The 15,071-nt window shown below is 44.8% G+C and overlaps 2 protein-coding genes across 2 annotated transcripts in view; both read right to left on the bottom strand.

The window, feature by feature from the left end:
- Positions 1 to 2,128, bottom strand: part of adnpb (activity-dependent neuroprotector homeobox b) — a 30,492-nt gene extending 28,364 nt beyond the window's left edge. The window contains exon 1 of the mRNA XM_083769895.1: positions 2,015 to 2,128. The gene's annotated coding sequence lies outside the window, so the exon portion shown is untranslated. The remainder of the gene's footprint in view (positions 1 to 2,014) is intronic.
- Positions 2,129 to 6,237: 4,109 nt separating this feature from the next.
- dpm1 (dolichyl-phosphate mannosyltransferase subunit 1, catalytic) lies at positions 6,238 to 14,209 on the bottom strand. Its single transcript, XM_083768381.1, has 9 exons — positions 14,069 to 14,209; positions 13,090 to 13,189; positions 12,077 to 12,110; positions 11,159 to 11,235; positions 10,522 to 10,547; positions 9,716 to 9,811; positions 9,474 to 9,542; positions 8,214 to 8,328; positions 6,238 to 7,350 (listed from the first exon to the last, which is right to left on the bottom strand). Exons 1-9 carry the CDS (start codon positions 14,200 to 14,202, stop codon positions 7,246 to 7,248), a joined length of 756 nt encoding a protein of 251 aa, XP_083624507.1. The 5' UTR covers positions 14,203 to 14,209; the 3' UTR covers positions 6,238 to 7,245.
- Positions 14,210 to 15,071: the final 862 nt, after the last annotated feature.

Here is a 15,071-nt window from a genome sequence, read left to right as displayed (position 1 = left end):
CAGGGAGAGAGGGCTGTTGAGAGGGAGGGAGGGAGAGAGGGCTGTTGAGAGGGAGGGAGGGAGAGAGAGGGCTGTTGAGAGAGAGCGAGAGGGAGAGAGACAGAGGGCTGTTGGGAGGGAGGGAGGGAGGGAGAGAGGCAGGGAGGAAGGGCTGTTGAGAGAGAGCGAGAGGGAGAGAGGCAGGGAGGGAGGGAGGGCTGTTGAGAGGGAGGGAGGGAGTGAGAGAGGCAGGGAGGGAGGGAGGGCTGTTGAGAGGGAGGGAGGGAGTGAGAGAGGCAGGGAGGGAGGGCTGTTGAGAGGGAGGGAGGGAGTGAGAGAGGCAGGGAGGGAGGGAGGGAGGGAGAGGGCTGTTGAGAGGGAGGGAGGGATAGAGAGAGGGCTGTTGAGAGAGAGAGCGAGAGGGAGAGAGACAGAGGGCTGTTGGGAGGGAGGGAGAGAGGGCTGTTGAGAGGGAGGGAGGGAGAGGCAGGGAGGGAGGGAGGGAGGGAGAGAGGGCTGTTGAGAGGGAGGGAGGGAAGCAGAGGGATGAAGGAAGGGGAGGGGAGTGAGTGAGAGTGCGAGAGGATGGGTAGAGAGAGGGAGGGGGAGTGAGGGAGATGAGAGAGAGAGAGAGGGGAGGGTGAGCGAGTGAGTGAGTGAATGAGGGAGGGAGGGTAGGAGGAAAGGAGATGAGGAAGGGAGAGGACAGGGCGAGCGAGCGCGAGGGAAGTGGAGGGAGAGGGGGAGGGGAGGCAGAGAGAGAGAGACGCCGTGTGTGAGAAGGGAGGGAGGGTGAGGGAGAGAAGGAAGAGAGGGGGAGGGGAGGCAGAGAGAGAGGGTGAGGCGAGGAGGGAGGAGGGGGAGGAGGACTAGACAGCCAGGGGAGGGGGAGAGCAAAGGGGAGAAAACAAGGAAAGGAAAGGACGCGAGAGAGGAAGGAGAGAACAGGCGAGTGGGAGTGAGTAGGAGGCGAGGGAGAGAGAGAGAGAGGAGGGAGGGAGGCAAGAGGAGAAGCCAGCAGAACAAGAGTTTTTTTTTTTTTAAGGAGAGGATAGGAAGGGCCTTCAACACCTTCACCTATAACTAACCCCAGCAGACAGAGCTGTGTAATGTCCAGCCAATTAACTAACATGACGCTGTCTCAAGGTTTTCTTTTCCAGGGGAAGAAAGAAAGAATAATGGTCTCAGGAGTCACGACCGGTGACATTCAATTTGACTTCAGATAGAGCCTATACTATACAACGACTTGATGTTCAACTTGACAGACACAAATTAATGAATGGGTTGCATCTCATTCTCAGGGGCTGGGGGGGGGGGGTCAACACGTTGAATCTAGACCCTTTCTAATCTAAGATAGGTGTGTCACTTGACAAAGCACTTATTCACACACACACACTCACTCATAATACTGGTGGTGTGTGTGTGTGTGTGTGTGTGTGTGTGTACAGTACATGAACCACTTGACCAGGTGACATCACGGCTTCGTTTCATCAAACATCACGACCCTGATATGTCACCTGGTTCGCTCACACACACACACACACACACACACACACACACACACACACAGTTCTCCAACTCGTGCTGAGTGAATGATCAGATACTGTATCGTTGTATCCCTCATCATATATTCACCATATGTGTTTATTAGAAGCTATTCTGTTTAATTAACTGGGAGGAGGTGTCTTGGTTATTACACTAAACACTCAAAACTATCGTTAGAATGTGTGGTCGGCCCACATACTGTAAGAGAACTAGTACAGTAGTAAACGTTACGGTGTTCTTCTTAATAACTAAACATTTGACAACATTTCCCTAAAGGTTTAAGAGAGTCTATACAGTCAGTCGTTGCGGTATTATTATTAGACTGTAACGTGATGTTATTAATGAACATCTGGATCAGGATCCATAGCCGACACACACCGTCTGACAAAGAGCAGGGCAAACACAACGAGCTAGGGCTAGCGTGCTAAGCTAACTCCGGCTGGCTAACAACATGGGCTTAAAAACAATTAAAAACATCATAATAACACACTTATTCTCGGCGTTCACTTGTATCGCCACACAACACCGCTCCGGCTCGTCCTGCTACGCCTCGCCCAGAGAACGGGACCCGTTCACACTTTAAACGATTCCTTTTCAACCCATTTTAGAAAACACAGACTAAAAAAAAAGCCCCGATGTGTGTATATATATGTTCCGTAGGACGGTGTCGCCCCCCCCCCTCCCTCCCCGGAAAATGTCAGATCTCCAAGCCCAGGCCGCGCTGGGGACGCGCCGCGCCGTGGACTTGTTGATCGGGTGGCGCGGCACCGCCGCACGGCGACGCACAGAGCGGGCTTAATAACGTGACAGCCCAAGTTGTTACCCGTTTTTTTTTTTGGTTTTAGCTACACGGCGCCGCTCTTTGCGTCACGATCACCACTAAATAGAATAAGATTTTAAGAGTCAATTCGTAGATGGATTTGGACATTTTGTCAGAATCGAACAAATACATATCTAAGACAATATATCTAAGGCTAGATCAGATCGCCACCACAGCCACCACTCAGTGCTAACCGACTCGCCGCTCACACACAGCCTCGGACAACTTTACCTAAAATAAATTACCTGCTTCTTTCAGATCCAACACGCTCCCAGCCCGTCCGTCTCTCTCTCTCTCTCTCTCTCTCTCTCTCCACCGGCCCTTATAGATAGTAGTCTCTCTCTCCCCGAGTCCCCGGCCCTGGTAGTATTGAAGTATTCCTTCCTTCCAGCGGTCGCAGACTGCCTCAGCCTGCCAGCTCCCAGCGCACTGCTGTCTGCTGCCAGCCAGGGGAGGTGTAGATCTGGTCACAACCACCTCTGAACCGTCCCTATAGTTCCTTCCTCTACGCCGACACACACACACACGCCGGGGTGGGTGGGTGGTTCGGTGGGGATCAGATCAGATGTGTGTGTGTCCAGGATGGATGGGTGGATGGGTGGGTCGAGGGGAGCGGTGGGTACCGGTAGGTATAGCTGCTATAGTAGAGCCACTACTACTAAAACCTCATTAGCTCAAATAATAGACCTTCCATTGCCGTCGGCATGACGACAGTCAGCTACGGACGGTACAGACGGACTGTTGTTGTTCAATCTAAAGGCAGACAGACGGACCCCTTCCTCCTCCTCCTCCTCTTCAAAGACCAAACAACAATGTAAATATTGTTGTGTGTGAACTATAGCTGCCTATCTATTAGTGCGATGGTTGTTGAGCTATAACTGATAATGCGTTTCCATTCTCTCTCTCTCTCTCTCTCTCTCTCTCTCTCTGACAAGAAGACAATGCATACACCCCTCTCTCTCTCTCTCTCTCTCTCTCTACTAGGCTAGAAGCTGCCCGATCCAAAATGGCGCAAATGAAAGGGCGGAAGTGACATATGTTCGATTTAGCATAAAAAAAATAAAAAAAAAACATAAAACTCATTGTGGGAGGTCAGGTCCGCTCATTAAAAAAAATAACGGTTAATTGGTGTGTTTTCCAATTAAGCCAGTTAATGGAGACGTCGGTTAACCTGTCGTGTGTCTGTAGTGTAAGTGCGGTAGGTCTATAACCGTCAGTAACGCACTGACATTATGAAGGCGTAAACAACAAGCCCAAAGGGTGTCATGACGGGCTTCTGTCACTAGCAGGCGCCCTCCTGTTTCAGAGCCTCACTGGGGCACAGCGCATGCGTCGTTTGTGGGACTACATCTGGCGCTCCTCCTCCCCTGCAGAGGGTCTCTCTCTCTCTCTCTCTCTCTCTCTCTCTCTCTCTCACACACACACACACACACACACACACACACACACACACACACACACACACACACACACACACACACTCACACACGCGCACACACGACCTCGGGGTGGTATCATGCTGCCTACGCTATAACAACAGTAGGTGGCGCTGTGCTCTACTGTACTAGTTTCCAGTGTGCCAAACATGGCCGGGACTACTTTCCTTCTTTTTACAGTCTATGACTTAAACTCAGTGTGCTGGGGAAGCCCCCCCCCCCCCCCCCCCCCCCCCAAGCCTACAGTAGTGTGTGTGTAGCCTATAGCAGTGGTTCTCAAACCTTTTCATGTCAAGGACCCCCAAATTGACACTAATTAGCCCGCGGACCCCCATTTGAAAAGACATGCCAGGGACCCCCATAAGAGAAGTCGAGAAGATGCTTACAGCAGTGATTCTCAACCTGTTATCAAGGACCCCCATGCAGTTTGGCATGCATTAGTCCACATACCCCGATTTAATGGCATTTCTATCTCTGGGACCCCCAATTTATACTGTAAAAGCAATGTTCATTTTTCTCTGAGATTGTACAAATGGAACCAATGTACACTCTCAGAGTTACAGACCCAAAAGGGTCCATTTGGTTCCTAACTGGCTAGCTGGGGACCACTGGTGTAGGGCATTGGTTCTCAAACTTTTTCATGTCAAGGACCCCCAAATTGACACTCTTATTGGCCCCGGACCCCGATGAGAGAAGACCTTATCAATTTCAAGGACCCACAGTTTGATATGCATTAGCCTACGGACCCTCATTTAATGACATTTCTATCTCTGAGACCCTAATTCATATTGTAAAAGTCACACCTGTGTGAAATGAGGGGCGCTCTTGTCATCATACATTAATTCATGTTAGCGGACATTGCTACATAAGGTGGTCCCTTACTGGCCAAGCGCTAACACCAACATGTCATTGGTTAGCCGATTTGCTCGTTTACATAATGTGAATTTTCCCTTCAATGTCAATAATACTGTTTTGATGTTTAATTTACATCATATTTAGCTGAATTCTGACGTCGTTTCACCGTTCATTGTCAATGGCAAATCTTGAGACGTGTGGGGACAAAAGCCGTTTATAGAAGGCCCTTAAAAATAGTAAACCCCCCCCCCAAAAAAAAACAATATTAATGGAACCTAATGGACCCGTTCGGGTCAGTTAAGTTCTATCAACCCTGTTATGATTGATTCATGCCCTCCTACATTAATGCTCTGGTATGTTATCTCATTTGAGAAGTGGATGTGTTGTGAATAGCAAGTAAACAGACCCCCCCCCCCCCTCCCTTCCATTAAGTATATTTCTACATCAGCATCAGAGGCAGTCCTTAGCTGATCCTTACATCCTGACGTTTAATCGAACGGCTCTTTGTTATGTGAGGTCATTCACCTTAAGATACCGTGAAAAGCACACATACCAATTATCTGCTCATGTTCATTCATTGTCCATCTAGATTAGAACAGCCCCTCTTCCACGTCACGTATGAATGGCTGGTCAAGGAAGTTATGAGAATAGACAGTTGGATTTAATGTTCTTTAGACCTGGAGACATACAGTAGTTCTGGATCCAACTCAGAAATATACATCTCTTATTGATTACTCACCAAGGGGCCTATGTTATAATAACCCATTTCGGCTTCTGACACATGTCGAGACTAGTCTCATAAATCTGTCATTTTAACACCTTCAATGTTAACCCATTTAGACCTAAGCTCAATTCTACAGAATGTCTTCTGAAAAAGTCAATGTCAGTGGTGCTCAACCTTTTTCATGTCAATGAAAATTATCTGTAATTGGCCACGGACCCCCATCTGAAAATATGTTGTTCCATCATCCATGCAGGTACTGCCCAGAAGCAAAGAAAAAAACGTTAAAAACGCTCAGAAAGAATATATATTCATTTTTTCAAAAGATAGCAGATGTACAAGCTCGTAACGCGGCACTCAGTGCCGTGCTATGAGCTTCTAGATCTGCTATTTTTCAATAGCTATTGTATAACATAATGCTTAAAAGACCAAAAAGGGTTCCGGCCCAGAATGGGTTAAACTCAGTCTTCGCCTCAGTCTTATGCCCTGAAGAAGGCATCTTCTGCCCAAACGTGTTACGTTAAAATAAAGTATTTGCATCGTGAGTGACTACGAGTTGTGCGCTCTGTTCAAGCGCTCCCACTTGGCCACCTCCTTGTTCTGAAACTCAGTGTCTCCAGAACAATAATTAGATATGACCAAAAAGAGAAACTGCATAATGTTAGGAAACAACATAAACTATTTAATTTTGTACAAACAATCATTGGTCTACAAGTGTAGTGAAAACGATCCAACATACATGATCTGAACATATCAAATTTCATCAGCTATATGCAATTAGTTCAAACTAAAAAAGGGATATCTCACTTTCAAACATGTTTGTGGTCATTCTAACGCATACATGGGCAACTGGCCTCCCCGAGGGGCCACATGTGGCCCCCACCATCACCCGGAGGTTAATATTGGAATACTGATTAATAATAATCATGATTTGTCTTTTTTATGTCCAATGCATTTTCATTTAGTTCATAAAGGGTAACATAACTATAACTAAGTGCATTTGAAATTAAATAAAAAGGTTACTTTTCAGGATTCCAATTCAAAAATAGCAAAACATTATTCAGGTTTTCAATTCAAATATAGCAAAGAAATAGCTGATCTACAAGCTCAAAGCGCGTCGCAGTGCAACGCCTTTTGAGCTTGTAGATCGGCTATTTTTGCTACGACAGTAATATGCAATGTGGCCCTCTGGAGTGAGTGTGGAAATATAGTTCTAACGTCTACTCAGGCTTGTGTAAGAACCCTGGACAGTTTTTAAGTTGCTTGATTCAGTATTTAGATGTTTGATATTCATTTTATCAGACACACCACCCCCTTCCTATACAAACCCATTGTAACTTCAATCTCCCTTTTAACCATGATAGATTCACCAAAAACACCAGTCCTTGGTTCTGGCAGTGGTGACTGATATTGTCCTTCTAATAAAGCAAATCCCAAGACTGAATTTTCTTTTTTGCAAATCTGCACTGATCTCGTCAAATGACCCCTATGAATTTCTCAGGACTGAAATCAGTCCCCAGGACTGAGAACTTTAAGCCCTGAATACGTGAGGGGGGCCGAAGACAGGCATTTTCAATTGTGTGGTGCCAAGTAGGTGCTAAAATGAGCCCAAACATGTTTGAAAGGTGATGATAGTGATGTAAAATATAAATTCTCTTGACTTTCCCCCCCCATTTCATAATATCAGCTATATTATATTCAATCACATATTATTAGAACTCCTGCATGAGAGTTCCTAGTACCCTGAATCATAATTACTGTACAAGGCAAGGTTTATTTCCGACAGAGCCTTATCTAATAGTAGACTATTGCAGTAGGACAGTAACTTTTAGAATGTAAAAGTATGACTTTGGGTTCTCAAAACAAATACATCTAATGTAGCACAAAATTCATGTCGTTGCAAAGAGTGTGAGCAGCCCTTTGAGGAACGATATGATCTCATTCCCTCCCAGCTTGGACTCTCCGTAAACTCTGTCCACGAAAGAAATCGGCACCTGTTTTGGTAGAAAGGAAATGGAATATAAGCTCACATTACATGACTTGATATTATCCCATTTTGACCTGAGATCATATTCTAAAAATGTCTGGTAGGGAGCGGATGATATCGTTACGTCATGTTGTAGTATTGTTTTGTAGTCATCAGGATGATATCGTTACGTCATGTTGTAGTATTGTTTTGTAGTCATCAGGATGATATCGTTACGTCATGTTGTAGTATTGTTTTGTAGTCATCAGGATGATATCGTTACGTCATGTTGTAGTCATTGTTTTGTAGTCATCAGGATGATATCGTTACGTCATGTTGTAGTATTGTTTTGTAGTCATCAGGATGATATCGTTACGTCATGTTGTAGTATTGTTTTGTAGTCATCAGGATGATATCGTTACGTCATGTTGTAGTATTGTTTTGTAGTCATCAGGATGATATCGCTACGTCATGTTGTAGTATTGTTTTGTAGTCATCAGGATGATATCGCTACGTCATGTTGTAGTATTGTTTTGTAGTCATCAGGATGATATCGCTACGTCATGTTGTAGTATTGTTTTGTAGTCATCCTTTTACCTCAAACCGATTTTTCTCAATAAAAGCCGCCGCAGGCTACGAGAGCTTTTATTGTTATTCTTCTGGTTTGAGGGAAAAGGAAGTTCCAGGTGATTGTTCCTGCCTGATGACTACAAAACATGACTTAACGATCCGTTCCAGACCAGTTCACAGACCAGGCTTTCCTCCGAGGTGGAAAGCCTGGTGACGCGAGGTTATACGTACAGTCGTACACAGGTCTCACTGTAAACCCATATGTACAGTAAGGTGTGCATTTCCATTTGGTTGTAACTGAGTGACTAAAGGAAGCTTCACCTCTCCGATGGTGTAGTCCAGTTGTCTTGCTCGGATAATCATCTCCATCTGGAAGACGTAACCTTTGGACACGCAGCGCTCCACCAGGCTCTCCAGAACGGCCTTCTTGTACAGCCTGAGATCAAACAGGACAAAGAGGAGCATTCAGATCAACCCATCTGACCTGAGATCAGATTCTAAAAATGTCTTCTACATCCTGACAGTTTTCATTCTGACCTGAGATCAGATTCTATAAATGTCTTCTGCATCCTGACAGTTTTCTGAAAAAGCTATGTTTCTATGTCAGTCGTTCTTCGATTTTTCAAAAATAGCAGACCTGCTATTTTTCAATAGCTATATTATAACTTAATGCTAACACCAAAAGGGGTTCCCGCCCAGAATGGGTTAAGACAGAATAGAGCACCAAAGTCCAACATCAATGTCGGTAGAGGGCGCAAATCCACGGCTTCATGTACTTTGTACTTGCATTGTAATCCCTCTGTGGGGGATTTTAGATCACCTCATATGAGAACTGTGTTTGAAAAATCCCAGCCGTTTCACTCATATGGATATGAATAATCAACTGACTGAGAGAAAACGCTATTGTTACTGCTACTGAATTAGTTACATTTTCACTAGAAACAGACTGTATCATATATGAGTGACTGACTGTCGCAAACAATACAGAGACACCTCTCTGACAATAATGCAGAGACAGCTTGTTTATTTTTGGACGATTTTAAGATGACCCCATGTTATTCTCCATGGAGAAATTACTTCCGTGAACCGGGCAGAACCAGGGGATGAGCGAGTGACGTCAGGACTACGCTAAGCGTTACCTGAAGCTGCCAGTGAGGTCTGAAGCACCAGGTCAACTACGCTAAGCGTTACCTGAAGCTGCCAGTGAGGTCTGAAGCACCAGGTCTTTACCTGAAGCTGCCAGTGAGGTCTGAAGCACCAGGTCTTTACCTGAAGCTGCCAGTGAGGTCTGAAGCACCAGGTCTTTACCTGAAGCTGCCAGTGAGGTCTGAAGCACCAGGTCTTTACCTGAAGCTGCCAGTGAGGTCTGAAGCACCAGGTCTTTACCTGAAGCTGCCAGTGAGGTCTGAAGCACCAGGTCTTTACCTGAAGCTGCCAGTGAGGTCTGAAGCACCAGGTCTTTACCTGAAGCTTCCAGTGAGGTCTGAAGCACCAGGTCTTTACCTGAAGCTGCCAGTGAGGTCTGAAGCACCAGGTCTTTACCTGAAGCTGCCAGTGAGGTCTGAAGCACCAGGTCTTTACCTGAAGCTGCCAGTGAGGTCTGAAGCACCAGGTCTCAGCAGCACTTGAGTCACAAAGTTGGCTCCTCGACTATGAGGGAGAGAAAGAAGACTTTTTAGATTTTAAAATAAATAATTTTAAGACTCAAAAACACTGAAGAAATCAATCCCAATCTGTGTTGCCTGTTACAACAAGATAAAAGACAATACTAAATTAAATGGAAGAACATACTGTATAAACATAATGCGGTAATCTGTGCTCACCTGATGATTTTCCTGCGCAGGTCCCAGCCGTACACACCTCCGTTACCGCTGTACCGGGTCCCAGACACCAGGTCATAGTTACCTTCCTTCTGCTTCCTGAAGGAGCACAACAAACCTCCATTAGTAAAGAACAAAATAGCCCTTGAATAACAGGAGATGGCGACCAAAAGATTTGTGCTATAATGTCACCCCTTGGAATTTGACCTATGGGGGCAGATTCTGCCAGTGCTTTTGGGAGTGGTTTGTTGCCATTGAAAAGCATTGGTAGAAACTGTACTCATAGTTAGAATTAAACTGCACCCCAAAATCTATTATTATTTATTGCTATAGAGCACCGAAGTCTGATGTCAATATCGGTAGAGGGCACACATCCACGGGTTCATGTACTTTTTATTTGCAATTTTCATTGTAATCCCCATAGGGGGATTTTAGATCACCTCATATAAGAACTGTTATCCATGTTACTGCTACTGAATTAGTTACATTTTCACTAGAAACAGTGAAAATGTCTCTGTGTCGTTTATGACAGTCAGTCACTCATCTGACTGACTGTCGTAAACGATACAGAGACACCTCCCTGACAATAACGCAGAGACAGCTTGTTTATTTTTGGACCACAATGATTAAATGAAACGATTTTAAGATGAGCCCATGTTATTCTCCATAGAGAAATTACTTCCGTGAACCGGGCAGAACCAGGGGATGAGCGAGTGACTTTGGCGCTCTATACATCACAAGTGTTTCATAAAACGGTCAAAGAAACTAAAATCACAAGGCAAGAAAAATGTATATTTGGAGAAACTTACTCGATGAATTCTGGAATAAATTTAGGCTGCAAGCAGAGACAAAAAGGGGGAAAATCCATCACACAACATGGCTCATGAAAATAAATCCTATCTACACAAATAACTAACTTTGACTTCTCAAAGTTACAGTTATAGAAAGTTAAGTTCAACTAGTAGTTAATTCAACCAACTCCTCAAGTTGTTCAGCCTGATTTATACTTTGTTGCATGCCGGTGTCTCGTGCCAAAAATAGCCAATCTACAAGCTCACAACAACTCACACTACTGGCATACAAGTAACAAAGCATCAGCCCTTGTTGGACCTTATTCCATTATATTATATATAGTCTGATTGATTTAATATATTTTTGACAGTTTAAATGTACAGCCTCAGTTCAGTCCCATCTCAGTTCTGTGCATAACGTGTGATGTGAGGCCTTGTGGAACTATGACTGGTAGCCTTCTGTTGGCATAGTTTCTTTGTTGTCAATGTACTGTGATCTGTTTGTTTGTACATGTTTTCTGTATCCTGATGACTGCTGTGCATAAAAAGAGCCAAAGGGCTTGTTTCCATTGTGGTCCATGTAAACTTTCAACATCTACTACTGTATACATAAAAGCAACAATACAAACAGACAGACCGACACTGATCCACTCACATGGTGAGACAGGTCAGCATCCATGATGATGACGTAGTTCCCTGTAGCGTGCTTCACACCGTGGATGTAGGCAGTGCCTTCAGATTGGAAACCACAGAGTGTCAACTCAGCAGTAGGGTAGAAAATGGAGCATTTATATAGCAGTAGGGTAGTAGTAGGTATTGAGCAGAAAGGAAAGGTACTTTGTTTACTGGACTAAGCATCAGATACTTTTTTTTGTTTACAGCCAGGCCCTGCTTATTTCATAGAACATTTCATGGTAGTGGTTCAATGCCTTGTCCAAGGGCACTTCAGCGGTGGTCATTTTTAACGTGTCGGACCGCTGATTCGAACTGGCGACCTTCCGGTATCAAGACCGCTCCGCAATCCGTTCGGCCACCGCTGCCTCAAAGCAGTGTTGAGTTCGTCGACTAAAACCAAGACGAAAAATGTTCATCGACTACCTTTTTTCACTGAGGAACACTAAATGGCAACTAAATGAAAACTAAGCTATGATGACTAAAACTGAGACTAAATATACTGACAATTTCGTCAACAAACTAGACTAAAATATTAGGAAGGGACTAGTGGACTAATTTTACAATTAGTAAAATGACTCACAAAGCTCACAACGCGTCGCGCTGCGACACATTGTGGGCTTGTAGATCTGCTAAGTGAAAAAACAGCCATTACAACGGCATCAAGGTGAAGGCCCACCAAAATACAATTTGTTAGATTAAATCAACTGTAGATTTAGTCGACTGAAACTATACTAACACTAAAACATTCCAGGTGACTAAAACTAAAATCTAAATTTGCTGCCAAAAACAACACTGGTAGGTATTGAGAAAGACTACATGGGGGTGACTTCAGATCCCACCATCAAGTAAGTGACACCTAATACTATTTGTCTGGAAGTTATAATGCATCTTCACTTACCAAGGCCTAGTTTGGATGCTCTTGGTCGTAGAAGCTGCGTCAGAGAGAGCAGAGAAGAGACTGAAGGTTAGCACAATTCACACATGGCTCACTGGGATAGTTGTTCACAACTTGTTCTCTTCCTATGATGTGAGTGTGTGTGTGTGTGTGTGTGTGTGTGTGTGTGTGTGTGTGTGTGTGTGTGTGTGTGTGTGTGTGTGTGTGTGTGTGTGTGTGTGTGTGTGTGTGTGTGTGACTGTGTGTGTGATTATAGTCATGCTGGCTATAGGGTGCTGCGTTGCTGCTTGCCTATCGGGCCATGAGTCTTTAGTAGACTGGTAACGTTGTTGATGCGTGGTCCGGGGTTTCGCCTCCCGGCCCGAGGCTACATTGATTGGTTGCAGAGGTGGGATTGGGTTCTGTCTCCCAGGCCAGTGGCGGCACAAACCGTATCCGTTGAGCGTAGTCGACAGCACGTTACCTGCCTGGGTGTGGACCGGTGGAGGTCCCCCCCAGTCAGTCGAGCCTAGCGCGCGTGGACGTGGACGCGGTGGGGGTGACGTCCCGGGACTATAGGGTGGTGCGTTGCAGCGTTGCCTATCTCTTTAGCCCACTGGTAACGTACAGTACGCGCCTTGTTGAGGCCAGATCCCGGGCTGGCCTCCCGGCCGAGGCTACACTGTCTATTTGTAATATTACAGCATAGTGAAAAGGCCGCGTAAACGTTAGGGAGAATGTATGCAACAATAGGAGGGGGATTGGGGGATTGTGATCAGTAATTGTGCATGATAGCCTACATTCTGGATTCACATGTTAACTTCTCAATCAACTTTCAATTTCCTTTGGTTTTTAGTACTCTCTAAACATATAAGCATCCCGCTATTAACACCTTGAGGGCCCGGGCCCATTTAATCCATTAATAAAATGTGCCCATCGTCAGCAAGCGCCTCTAGGCTGTAGAGCGATGCGATCAGTTTTCATAGCACTAATACTAAGACGGAGATTGATAATCTATTGATATCATCTCGACTTACGATCTTGTCCTCCCCATAGATCTGCTGCAGCTGCTCCGCCACCTCCAGGGTCCCATCTGGGCTTCCGTCGTCGATGACGATGATCTCGTAGTCATATCCGCTGTTAACACAACAACACAACGGTAACGTTGTCACTACTCAGACCAATAGGCTTCTGTTAACACAACAACACAACGGTAACGTTGTCACTACTCAGACCAATAGGCTTCTGTTAACACAACAACACAACGGTAACGCTGTCACTACTCAGACCAATAGGCTTCTGTTAACACAACAACACAACGGTAACGTTGTCACTACTCAGACCAATAGGCTTCTTCAGCTATTAGTCTCTTTTCGTGCATTCATTCATTGACAGACACACACACGCACACGCACACGCACACACACACACACACACACACACACACACACACACACACACACACACACACACACACACACACACACACCAGAAATGGGCCATAATAAGTGTATATTTGGTCCCATGATTAAATGATGGATTGATTGATTGAAGGATTTATTAACAGTTTGCAGAATTACAGTACAATTCAAGCACAACTCAATACAAAGACTGTTAACTGTGAGTGGACGACACCATATAAAGCATTACACTCGTTTACAAGAGGGTCCACCTTGTTCAATTCATCATAACATGTAGAGACGTACAAATATACACTAAGAGAAAAGAAAACATAAATTATACACTACAGTGAGAGGAAAAAGGGGGGGGGGATTCAGATTTTACTGGGACCATGCAGTTTCGAATCGCACCCGTCCATAGGTGCCCTTTGAGAGCAGTTTTGAAGGAGTCTAGGGATTCACAGGTCAACAAAGGGACGATCACCCCAGGCTGTAGCCTACAAATCTGGTTTAATGACAGCTCATCACTTAAGGGGTCTCATCGCTGACAGCCAGGCAGTCAGAGGCAAAGAATAACACTAACAACAGCCTCGACAATAACTTCAAAGCAACTCACCTTTCGCCGAAATATTTCACCAACAGCCAGACGATCAGAGGCAGGTTCTCCCGTTCGTTATAGGTCGGTAACAGCACGGAGTATTTATCTGCATCCTCCCGGCTTCGCGGAGCTGATCTTCGGCTGGTTGCCATGTCTGTTGTCGCTGTGTCCGGATGTTAGCAGGAAAAGCATGCATGTACTTCCCCGTGTAGTGTTGTTTCACAATAAAAGTAAGCCCAGTAGGCGTTCGTAGGAACATATATTTACAACTTCGTAGGAACATATTTACATTTTACATGGTGTTTAAATATGGCAGGCTGAATGTTCTAAAATAGGCTACCCTGTAGTAGATGTGACATTATTCATTATCATCATAATCAACCAGGGTGCAAAGACGTCCTATTATTTGGGGACCAATTAAAATTATGCTCATTATGTTGTGCACGTCTCACGTCTCACGTCTGATACTATCATATGCTTTTGTTCTGAATGTAAAAAAACGGAAGTATTCTGTGTATTATTGGGCAGCGTCTAGTGAGCTAATCTAGTGAGCTAATTTAAGACTTCCGGTGGACGATCTCTTCAAAATAAGAGTACCCTCTAGAGTATTGAAAAAAAGTTTAATTTGCACATTAAAACTACAAATTAAGCATTTAAATGATGCTATATGATGCTATAAGACACACATTATGTTTCTGTGTAAGAATAAGTAATTAAATCCTTATAATAATAATAATAAAGTTATCTAAATGGATAAATGCTATTCACTGGAGTGCATGGACTTTATAAAGTGGACACTGGACAAAAGACGGCTCCGCAAGGCAACTATCTGGACATACCCACGCGTTCGGGGAGATGTCCTATACCACACCCCACTCTCCGCTAAGCGGGAGAGGTGTAAAATTCACAGCAGCAGACCTTCTACTGGGGTCAAGGCTGACAAAAAGTATCGTTTCCGGACCCAGAATGGACACTGGACAAAAGACGGCTCCGCGAGGCAACTATCTGGACATACCCACGC

The sequence above is a fragment of the Protomyctophum parallelum genome (assembly GCF_964188405.1).
Source record: "Protomyctophum parallelum genome assembly, chromosome: 7".
In the NCBI taxonomy this organism is placed as follows: domain Eukaryota; kingdom Metazoa; phylum Chordata; class Actinopteri; order Myctophiformes; family Myctophidae; genus Protomyctophum; species Protomyctophum parallelum.
Note: the sequence above shows the minus strand (reverse complement) of the source record. Positions and strands in the feature narration are given on the sequence as shown.